The sequence below is a fragment of the Nilaparvata lugens genome, chromosome 10 (genome assembly GCF_014356525.2).
Source record: "Nilaparvata lugens isolate BPH chromosome 10, ASM1435652v1, whole genome shotgun sequence".
NCBI lineage: Eukaryota > Metazoa > Arthropoda > Insecta > Hemiptera > Delphacidae > Nilaparvata > Nilaparvata lugens.
The window spans coordinates 18,895,350-18,907,359 of NC_052513.1; the positions used below are offsets into that span (position 1 = coordinate 18,895,350).

General features: G+C 34.4%; 1 protein-coding gene across 1 annotated transcript in view; it reads left to right on the forward strand.

Moving 5' to 3' along the window:
• LOC111062656 overlaps positions 1 to 12,010 on the forward strand; it is a 406,489-nt gene that overhangs the window by 349,579 nt on the left and 44,900 nt on the right. Inside the window, exon 7 of the mRNA XM_039436644.1 lies at positions 10,720 to 10,781. Within this exon, the coding sequence (XP_039292578.1) occupies positions 10,720 to 10,781 (62 nt within the window). The remainder of the gene's footprint in view (positions 1 to 10,719; positions 10,782 to 12,010) is intronic.

Below are 12,010 nucleotides of genomic sequence, written 5' to 3' on the forward strand. Positions count from 1 at the left end.
GATTGAGTTTTCAGTGTTTCTTATCACATCACAACTCGACTCGATGAGCTCGGCTCAAAATCATCATTGAAATGAACTGAAATCTCTTCTTTTTTGTCTTTATTCATCAAAAGTTATCGAATAATATCAATCTGGCTGTAAACTTATCTACTCTTCAATTATTATTATATAATCAACTTGTATATGGTACTTGTGGAGTGAGGGTGAGGTCCAAGTTATAATGGCAGTATTTGATTAACATTGCTGTTGCTATCCTTGTCTATCATTCCACAAATCTGATAGCACAGCCCTTATTCAGCTACGCAACGTTACCAGATCGTTTTTTAAGCAATGTAGAGATATAACTATTCATAAAAATATTGAATCTCGATTATCATGAATATTCAATCATTGAAATATCAATATTGTTTGGCGAATGAAATAAAATTGATTATTTGAAGCAAGAATGAACAGTGAATATTACATATATGAGATACTAGCCGTCAGGCTCGCTTCGCTCGCCATATCCGTCTAGCAAGGGGGCTCTGCCCCCTGGACCCCCAACTGGATCGTCCAAAAATGAGATCAGCGGGCTCGCTTCGCTCGCCTGCATTTTCAATTTGAGCATGCTTCATTCCATCAGGAAGTCAAAGTACTGAGAAAACGCAGAAAAGCTGAGAAAAACGTTGGAAAACGCTGATTTTGGGCGTATCTTTGATGAAATATTAAAGTCACCTCATCACAAAATTTTTAGACCCTAGCTAAACCTCTGTACCAAATTTGAACATTTTCTGTCATATTACTTGATGAAAGAACTAAGAAAAGGCAAAAAACTGCTTATTTTCGGCGTATCTTTGTCGTTATTTCAAATTCCTTCCAACACAACATTATTACACCCCAGCTGAGCTTCTGTAGTAAATTTGAGCATTTTCTGTTAATTTGTTCTCGATAAATCTGAGAAAAAGCAAAAAAAAGCTAATTTATGGCGTATATTTGAGGTTATTGCAAATTCCTTCTAACACAACATTATTACACCCTAGCTGAGCTTCTGTATTAAATTTGAACATTTTCTGTTAATTTGTTCTCGATAAAGCTGAGAAAACGTTAAAAATACGCAGATTTTGGGCGTATCTTTGGAATTTTTTTTCAAATCCGTTCTTAGTGCGCCTCTTAAGGGCCAACTGAACATACCTACCAAATTTGAACGTTTTTGGTCCGGTAGATTTTTACTTCTGCGAGTGAGTGAGTGAGTGAGTTAGTCAGTCAGTGAGTGAGTGCCATTTCGCTTTTATATATATATATATATATTCATTCTATTATATATATATATATATAAAATAGAATAAATAAATGAAATGAAATGAAATATATATAGATTGAAACATATATATTGTTTGGCGAATAAAATATAATTGATTATTTGAAGCAAGAATGAACAGTGAATATTACATATATAAGATATACCGGTATCAGTCATCCTTTATAGAAGGCAGTGGAAAGGCAGAGAACCGACAACTCTGTTCTCATCCTTCACTGCCGTTCGTGAACTCCACTATGAGAGAGTCTTTCAAAACAAGGGAGAGTTATGGGCAATGCTGTTCACCTATTTTTCTTCACTGCCCTTATAAAGTGGACAACACTGTGAGAGAGGACCGGTTGTACAACAGCCGGTTAAATTTTAACCGTGATTAATTCCACGAGAACCAATCAGAGAAGGTGTTTTTGAGAATACAGCCTCTCTGATTGGCTCTCATGGAATTAATCACGGTTAAAATTTAACCGGCTGTTGTGCAACCGGCACAGAGACTTTTGAAACAAGGAAGAGCTATCAGATAGGACACTGTATAATTAAAGCTGATGAAACATTAAACTTATCCAATAAAATCCATTGAACAACTCGGATCAATTTGAAACTAATTAAAAAACTCTCAAACTAACACTTGATACAAGTGGAGCTTCTTCAATAATACTCTTCTAATTTGCAATTAAAAAAGCCAGTCGATAAATCTGAAGTAGCCTTAACTTTTACCTCACCTGTTACCTTACCTTGTTACCTTACCTGGTATCTTAACTGTTACCTTACCTTGTTACCATACCTGTTACCTTAACTATTACTTTACCTTGTTACGTTGCCTGTCACCTTACCTGTTACTTTAACTGTTACCTTACCTTGTAACCTTATCTGTTACCTTACTTAGCGCAGGAGTTGGTCAGAAAACGCCTAAATATAAAGGAGAATTAGCTTTAAAGTGAGAGATATCTCTCCATCTTTATCTATATATCAATCTATCTCTATCTCTCTTATGGTGAGATAAACCCTCAACTGTCACCTTTCACTATTCTACTGAAACAACGCTTTCCATCTAATATATGCTGACTGTTTGAAGTGAAACTGACAATGGTCTAAGGCGCTGTAGAATGGGATTTGAAGCCGGATACTTGAAATTGTTTCGCTCATTTAATTAAAAAGGACAGGTAGCTAGAAAAAAGGACTCAGGCTTTCTAAAACTCAGCCTTCATTACGTACTTCCTGCCTTATTCTTTCACTTTCTGTTCTTCTTCTTCTTCTTCTTCTTCTTCTTCTTCTTCTTCTTCCTCTTCTTCTTCTTCTTCTTCTTCTTCTTCTTCTTCTTCTTCTTCTTCTTCTTCTTCTTCTTCTTCTTCTTTTCTTCTTCTTCTTCTTCTTCTTCTTCTTCTTCTTCTTCTTCTTCTTCTTCTTCTTCTTCTCCTTCTTCTTCTTCTTCTTCTTCTCTTCTTCTTCTTCTTCTTCTTCTTCTTCTTCTTCTTTTACCTACTTATCTTCTCTCTCCAGACAAATTAACGATCACTCTCTTCCTTCTCCTCTTATTTTCTTCTCAGTCGCAATCGTTTTATTATTGTTTCACTCCTGTTACCATCTTCCTCCAATCCTTGTAATACCACTCTCCATCCTCCTCCTTATCTTTCCTCATCATTCTTACTCTCTTTTCTCTTTCTCTATCATGCTCCTCTTAATTTTCGCTTCGAAGCGGCCAAGTGTCAGTAGTTGGTGTTTTTGCAAGCGTTGCTTCTCGATAAATCAACCCTCAACATTTCAAGTAACCTGTGAAATCTTGATTCGAATGAACATCATTCTCTCAAACGACTTCAACAAATTGGTTTCATTCCTTTCCAAAAATTATTCATTCATAATTGGAAATTTTAGTTCAATATATTGTATAGTGTCAAAGCTGATGGAAAAACACTATGGCCGGTTTCCGAGTTCAGGATTCAGCTAAGTTCTAGACTTTAAACAGCTGGAGTCAGAAAATTGGCTTTCCAAAACGGAGCGTAGTCGCAGTTTTTATAACAGTAGTCGCAGTTTTTATTTTCTCATTTCTATAATTGGAAACGTTTTTCCTTCACGGAATTAAACATTTGTGGATAATTCATAATAGCTGAAACTCTACACTATTCTCTCTTTATTTTATTTTGTGTTTAATTTTCTAGTTTTTTGAAATTTGATTCAAACGTGACTATGACAATGACTGCGACCACGCCCCGTTTCGGAAAGCCAATTTTCTGACTCCAGCTGTTCAAAGTCTAGAACTAAGCCAAATCCCGAGCTCGGAAACCGGCCATATTTCTATAAATATTTTGGGCAATAGCCTGTTTTTTTCTTTTCCGACTATTGTATTGTTCGCTCTATCTAATAAATAAATAAATTCTCCATTCATTTTTGTATAAATTCAAGTGTTAATATTTTTCAAGTTTGAAATATTTCTTCAATGTTTGGTTCTGAAGCATCTCAATTCAAAAATCCACTTTTTGAAAATAATGAAGGACTGAAAATTCTGTAAAGTTATCAACTAAAAGACTTTACCTATCTCGGACTATGTGTAACCTTATCTAAATTTGGGAGAGGAATAGCACTAAGGTACCTTCTAAATAAATTAAAGTGTTAATATTTTTCAAGTTTGAAATATTTCTTTTATGTTTGTCTTTGAAGCATCTCAATTCAAAAATCCACTTCTTGAAAATAATGAAGGACTGAAAATTCTGTGAAGTTATCAACTACAAGACTTAACCTATTTCGGACTATGTGTAACCTTATCTAAACTTGGGAGAGGGATAGCACTAAGTTACCTTTTAAATAAATTCAAGTGTCAATATTTTTCAAGTTTGAAATATTTCTTCTATGTTTGGCTTTGAAGCATCTCAATTCAAAAATCCACTTTTTCAAAATTATGAAGGACTGAAAATTCTGTGAAGTTATCAACTACAAGACTTAACCTATTGCGGACTATGTGTAACCTTATCCAAATTTGGGAGAGGAATAGCACTAAGGTACCTTCTAAATAAATTAAAGTGTTAATATTTTTCAAGTTTGAAATATTCTTTATGTTTGTCTTTGAAGCATCTCAATTCAAAAATCCACTTTTTGAAAATAATGAAGGACTGAAAATTCTGTAAAGTTATCAACTACAAGACTTACCTATCTCGGACTATGTGTAACCTTATCTAAATTTGGGAGAGGAATAGCACTAAGGTACCTTCTAAATAAATTAAAGTGTTAATATTTTTCAAGTTTGAAATATTTCTTTTATGTTTGTCTTTGAAGCATCTCAATTCAAAAATCCACTTCTTGAAAATAATGAAGGACTGAAAATTCTGTGAAGTTATCAACTACAAGACTTTACCTATTTCGGACTATGTGTAACCTTATCTAAACTTGGGAGAGGAATAGCACTAAGTTACCTTTTAAATAAATTCAAGTGTCAATATTTCTCAAGTTTGAAATATTTCTTCTATGTTTGGCTTTGAAGCATCTCAATTCAAAAATCCACTTTTTCAAAATTATGAAGGACTGAAAATTCTGTGAAGTTATCAACTACAAGACTTAACCTATTGCGGACTATGTGTAACCTTATCCAAATTTGGGAGAGGAATAGCACAAGGTGACCTTATTTTCTCTTTCCCTATCATTTTAATGATGTACTTATCGTATGAATCAATATAGAATGGAATATATTTCCTTGACGAATAAAATCTGACTATTCTTAACAGGAATGAACAGTTCAATATTACATCAGATATACCGGTATCAGTTATCCTCTATAGAAGGCAGTGGCTAGACAGAGAATCGGCAACGTTAATCTCCTATCTTTCTCCACTGCCATTATAACGTGGACCTCGCTATAGCTGCCTCATCTATATTCAACTACAAAACTTCAAAGTCGAATTGCCAGTCTTGTTTTTGTCACCAGACCAGGTCAGAATACTGTTTTTAGCACACACAGAATTAGCTCATTGGATTCGCCGGCTGACTAAACAGAGTACACGACACAACAAACGACTTTACCCTCTACTTATAATACAACCCTTGTAATAATGTTTATACATATACCATGAACATCTATGTAAATGCGAATATATATTTACTATGAACACAAACCAACTAGAATAGCTTTGAAGCTATAGTGAGGTCCACGTTATAATGACAGTGGAGAAAGATAGGAGAACAACGTTGCCGATCCTCTGTTTTGTCAATGCCTTCCATAGACGGTAGCTGATACAGGTTTATTGATGTAAAATTAACTGTTCATTTTCGTTTGAAATGATCAATTCTATTTTATTAAGAAAGAAATTATATTTTTCAATAGTTTCATAAAGAACATTCATAATTAGGATGGAATATTTTGTTGATTAATAATTAATTCTACATTGTTAAAAGACGATATGGCAACAGAGCAAAGCGAGAAAGAGATAGCGCTATCCGCTTTGTTGAATGATAGACCTTTGTTGAGGTTGCCGAACCTCTGTCTTGTCAATGCCTTCTATAGACGGTAGCTGATACAGGTTTATTGATGTAAAATTAACTTTTTATTCTCGTTTAAAATATTAAATTGTATTTCATTAAGCAAGAAATTATATTTTTCAATAATTTCATAATCCAGATGAAATATTTTGTTAATTTATTATCTATTCCACATTGCTAAAAGCCGATCTAGCAACAGAGCAGAGCGAGAAAGAGATAGCACTATCCGCTTTGTTGAATGATAGGCAAGGATAGCAATACCATTGCTAAACAAACACTGCCATTATAACGTGGACCTCACTATAGGATAGCTTTGAAGCTAGTAATAATACATACATCTATATTATATAGTTGTAGACTATATAATATATACTCCAAAGACGCCATTTCGAGAACATGTTTTTGGGCAAGGTAAATAATGCAAATGCTCTTGTAGGGTTATGTTTTTGTTTCTAACAGGGCTCTTAGACTGCCCCCAAATTTTGGGGCTGGAGGTTCAGGTGAGAGGTAGAAGCTTATGTTAGGTTAGATTAGATGCTTTTAGCCTCTCAGCCTTTATATACCTATGTATATTTTATGGTATAGTGGGAATATACAAGTTGTACCTACTAGCTTCTACCTGATATTTTTGGATTCATTACAATGTGTCAGGATTGTTTGAATTGGAAGCTTCAGGGTTATATTTATGAGGGATTCTGACAGGGAGTGGATATCACTATAGTGAGGTCCACTTTATGATGACAGTGGAGAAAGATTGGAGGATAGAGTTGTCGATTCTCTGCCCTGTCACTGCCTTCTATAGAGGATAGCTGATACGGGTTTATCTGATGTAATATCAACTATTCATTCTTGTTTGAAATAATCAATCATGAATTTCCAGACAAGAACATTTAATAATAATAATAATTCTCATCACAGAAACTTTCTACTATAATCCTAAGATCACTGGGTTTTAAAATGAAATTCAAGTGGATTTTCAGTTGAAATTTCATCATCTTTATGAGAAAACTTAATCTTGGGAACATGAGTGGTGGATATTGTACACTTTGAACATTTTCTCATGAAACGTTCAGACAGGAAAAAGTCTCCAGTGAAAAAATTCTTCAAATGTTTTAATTGAAATTATACAAGGACATCATTTCCTAGAAGTATTCTCTCTCACTCCCACTCATTCACTCTCTCTCTATCTATCCATCCAAATTCTTTGGATAATTCAGAATGATACAAGGACACCATTTCGTTGAAATATCCTCTCTCTCACTGAATCTCTCTCTCTCTCTCATTATTTCTCTCTCTCTCACTCTATTTCTCTCTCTCTCATTCTTTCTCTCTCTCACTCTCTTTCTCTCTCTGTCACCATCACGGTATCACACACTTTGTTTTCTCTATCTCACTCTCTATTATAATCTAGAAGTTTAATTCCAGTTTTTTCTTGAAAGACATTGAGTTTCTCATTCAAAACAGAGTAATTATTGTGCATCACATTCCGGAGTTCTTTTTCTATTTATAAAAGCTGTTTCCTTTTGTATTTTGAACAATAATTTCTTCATATTTATTGTTTCCTTCCTTATTACTCTTCAAGTCTTTCTTTACATATTTCAATCACGCATATTTTGTCGTCAGCTCAGTAATGATTTTTTGAACGAGCGTTAGCGAGTTGTCACTTTTGACATACTGAAGACCAAAGTTATTGTCTGTCTGTGTGTATGTTCTACAATAATGACATAATTGACCAATCAGCTTCAAGCTTTTGATCACGTATTCTTCGAACCTTTTTACAGGTCAAGTTCGCTGCACAGCAAAATTGGCTCATTCCAGAATCCTTTTTCAGGATATAAAAATTACATTGAAAGTGCATAAGAAGAAAATTTGTAGTGATTTGATCAGCTGAAGAATTCATAGCATGCAATTACTACAGTTTTTCCATTCATAACATCATCTGAGGCTATTTGGGAGCTATCATACAGACAGTCCCTCATGCGCTGACATACGATTTCAGCAGGTTAATTTACAACTTTCACATCAACAAAATGATACGGGTTGATACATCAATGTGCGGTTTTCGCCATTTATTTTCTCTTGGAATTCTGTTTCGAAATCGTGTATCACATGACCACCTTCTCATTTAAAGAAATGAATTTGAATTCATATGAGGGTCGAATATATTGGAGCTACAGAGTAATATTTTATTTGAAGAGTAATTTCCATTTCAAATAGGATCCCCAATAAAACCCACTGTCAAATTATTCTTGTTAGAGGAATATTCAGCTGTTTCCATGATTCTCATCAACTCTGTATTATTAAAAGTTGCGGGTTTCAAAGATTACAATACAACAGTTTATGAGCGAGTTCTCCAACCCAGGGGGTCACTAGTAAAATAATTCCAAACTCAGAGAACCAATGAACCAATAAAACCATTATTATTATTATCTTTCTTTGGAGAAATGTCTGATAAGTGTCGAATCATTTTTATTCTCGCATTGTTGAATCGACAATAACATGGCATCCGATAATGCAGAGCAAATATTTGCACAGGCAAATGTCGTCGCGAATCCCCCGCCACCTTTTTGCCTAATAATGTTTGACATCCTCACACTCACTCTCTCTCTCTCTCCAGACAAATTGACGATTACTCTCTTTTCCACTCCTGTTATCTTTCTACTCCCTCCTTCATTTGCTCCTTGTTCTTCTCCTTCTTCTAATACTCCTTGTTCTAGTTCTTGTCTTTCTTCTCCTTCTTGTTGTTCCTCTCCTTCTCATTCTGTTCCTCTTTTTAACAATTCGTCTTCTTCCGCTCCTGTTATTTTCCCACTTCATTATTCTTATTCCATTTCTCCTTCTCCTTCTTTCCTTATCATTCTCCTTGTTCGTTTTATTCTTCTTATTCTACATATTTTCCTCCCCCTCCTTTCCTCCTTCTTCTTCTTCTTCTTCTTCCTCTACTTCTTCTCCTCCTCCTCCTCCTTCTTCTTTTCTTCTTCTTCTTCTTCTTCTCCCTCTTCTTCATCACTGATTTTTCTCGATTACATTTTCTCGCCACGATAAATAATACAATTCTGGTTTTACCTATGTGGAGACATATCTCCTCAGGGAAACAGAGGAGAAGATATAGAGAGTGAGTGAGTGAACAGAGCTGAAGAATGGAAGAGAGAGAGAGTTTGAATGAGAAAGGGAGAGAGATTGAAAGATTGAGAAAGAAAAATAAATCCTTCCATTTGTCGGCTTGTTATTCCGCGTTCTTCCACTTCAACGGTAGAATTATTTGTTGACAACTCAATATGTTGTATCGAGCACTGTTAGTAGGCCTTCTATATCTTTATAGCATGTACCAATTTATACAGACATTTACCACATTATATCAACAGTATATAAATTTTCTTGGTTGGAAGATTTACTGAATTATTCATGAAATACTGTTTCAGATATTTTTTGATTGCAATACAAGCGTTTGTATCTTTTGTCATTTATACTTCATTTTCTCTTGTTCTTTGTCATTTCCTCTTCCTTCTTCTCTCCTTCGCCGTCTTCTTCTTCTTCTCCGTCTTCTTCTTCTTCTTCTCCCACTTCTTCTCCACCTTCTTCTTCACCACCATCTTCTTCTCCACCTTCTTCTTCTCCGCCTTCTTCTTCTTCTCCACCTTCTTCTTCTCCACCTTCTTCTTCTTCTCCACCTCCTTCTTCTTCTCCACCTTCTTCTTCTTCTCCAGCTCCTTCTTCTTTTCCACCTTCTTCTTCTTCCTCTTCTCCACCTTCTTCTCCTTCTTCTTCTCCACCGTCTTCTTTGCTCTTCTTTCCCATCTTCTCTTACAATATTATCGGGATTTGTTTACTTTGGAAACGCTGTTCATGTTCTACAGGAGTGTTTACTCACTTTTTTCGTTGTCATAGAATCGGAATAAATGGATTTCGTCTGTCTGATATTGTGTTGTCTCCAGAATTTTTTAGAAAGGTTTTTGGTAATGGAAATCGTGAGATTGAATCAATTACTGCGATTGTGTGAGCTGTAAGAATCTGAAATTTTGTGTATTCTTGTCTTGTGAATCTGAAATTTTGTGTATTTTGTTGTATTGGTTGTTGTTAGTGAAGTGCTTTCCAGAATCTGTACTCTGAAATTGTATTGAAAAATTGAAATATCAGTTTTATTGCCAGCTACGTATTGACCTATGTGATATCAGGTGATTGTGAAAGACACTATACTATACAGTACTATTCCAAGTGCAATCAGAAGTACAATCATAGAATAAAATAGAAATAACAGAAATAAATAATGTATGAAGACAATAATATCAAATACAATAGATGAGGACAATATATAAGTTTTCTCTGGTACGAACAACCCCAGTAGCTGGCGTCACCTACCGGCAGAATTGAGAATTACATTAGTAGGCATTCCAATCCACCAATCAGAAGAGAGTGTGGGGTGCTAGGAGGCGTGGCTTGCTGCTATTGGTTGGTTATTCTATCATTCCCACTCTCTTCTATTCACTCACTCTCTCTCTATGGTGAGGTCCATTCAGAAGTATTTTTCCAATTTGAAATGATTTTTGTGTGTTTTGAATTGTAAATTAAGTGAGTAGTTGGAGAATGTTAAGTGACACATAACCTAGCTACATTTTGACTGTTGTATAAATTAGAATCGGAACCGTTTTGAACTTTTCTGTAAGTTGTGTAATTCTGAATGATTAAATGGATGAGTAAATAATAGCAGTAGAGAGAGATAGGAGAACAGCGTCACCTATTCTCTGCATTACCACCTTCTATACAAGTTAGATAAGCAACAAAGAACTGTTGATATTACATCAGATGTACCGATATCAGCTATCTTCTATGGAAGGCAGTGGCAAGGCAGAGAATCGGCAACCCTGTTCTCCTATCTCTCATCACTGCCATTATAGCGTGGACCTCACCATATTCAATTGATTGATAATATAAGATTATTAATTGATCCTTTCTTTTTGTTGCAGATATTGGAGTATCTCAGCAGACGGATCTCCAAGATTGATGAATTGAGGATCATGAGCATATCGTAAGTGATTTTTATCATATTCTATCTTCTTATAATAAAGGAAAGAATTAGCTTATATACACATGTAGGGGATAGGAAATTCACGAATGACGCATCATCACGTCTCAACTACTCAACTGAAATTTTGAAAAACTTGAAAAATTTTCTGAAAAACTTGACATTTTGCATATTGATTCCTGATTTACCGAGGATGGTTATAGGGTTATTTTAAATTGTTCAGGATATTAGTACGTAAAGTTTTCAGTTTCTCAAGTTTCCAATTGGACCTTTGCGTAGCACGGGTTACCTGCTAGTCATACAATATGTGAATTTCTCAATTCTTGAGTAAAGTAATAGTTATGAATTTTTGACTCACTGTAATTCATTCACAAAAAATCTCACATAAATAAAAATAAAAATCTAAGAACACTTTTTAAAATTGTTCTATAGATTTCTATTTTTATTTATATTTAAGGGAAGCCCCAACGGAAAAAAGGCAATCTTACATAAATATAAAGCGCCTAGAACTATAATTGAAATAAGAATAGAATTAAAAATAAATTTAATAGAAATCAAATCTTTGAATGAATAGAGATAGTTTGAAAGTCTAGATTGCTCCATTTATATTTTATAATTGACCGAGCGAAGTGAGGTCTAAGATTCAAGTCGATTGTTTGGCATTTCTCTTAATGTTTAAATGTTTGTATGTTGCGTATTTATTGCAAAACGCGGTAATAGATTTTCATGAAATTTGACAGGTATGTTTCTTTTCTAATTGCGCGTCGACGTGTATACAAGGTTTTTGGAAATTTTCAATTTCAAGGATAATATAAAAGGAAAAAGGAGCCTCCTTCATACACCAATATTAGAGTATGAAAATCAGACTATAGAGTCAGTCATTCATAATAAATCAGCTGACAAGTGATTACACAGATGTGTGGAGAAGCCAGTCTATTGCTGTATTTCCATAAGGTCTATAGTTTCAATCAGGTACTTGTGGATGAGAATACTGCGTGAGGTCTACTGTTCACAGAACTACTAGTTATTAGTAATTATATTTTTTTTAATGATGTTTATATCAAATTAACTATCATAATGACAAATGGAATATTATCAAAAGTTTTCTTCTTTTCTATAATTTTCCACCAAATTGGAAATGTAAACTTCCATTTTTGTTTGAAACTACAAAACGTATTCTACTAACATGTAAGACATTTGATGGCAAATCGAATACTCTGAGAAGTTTTCTA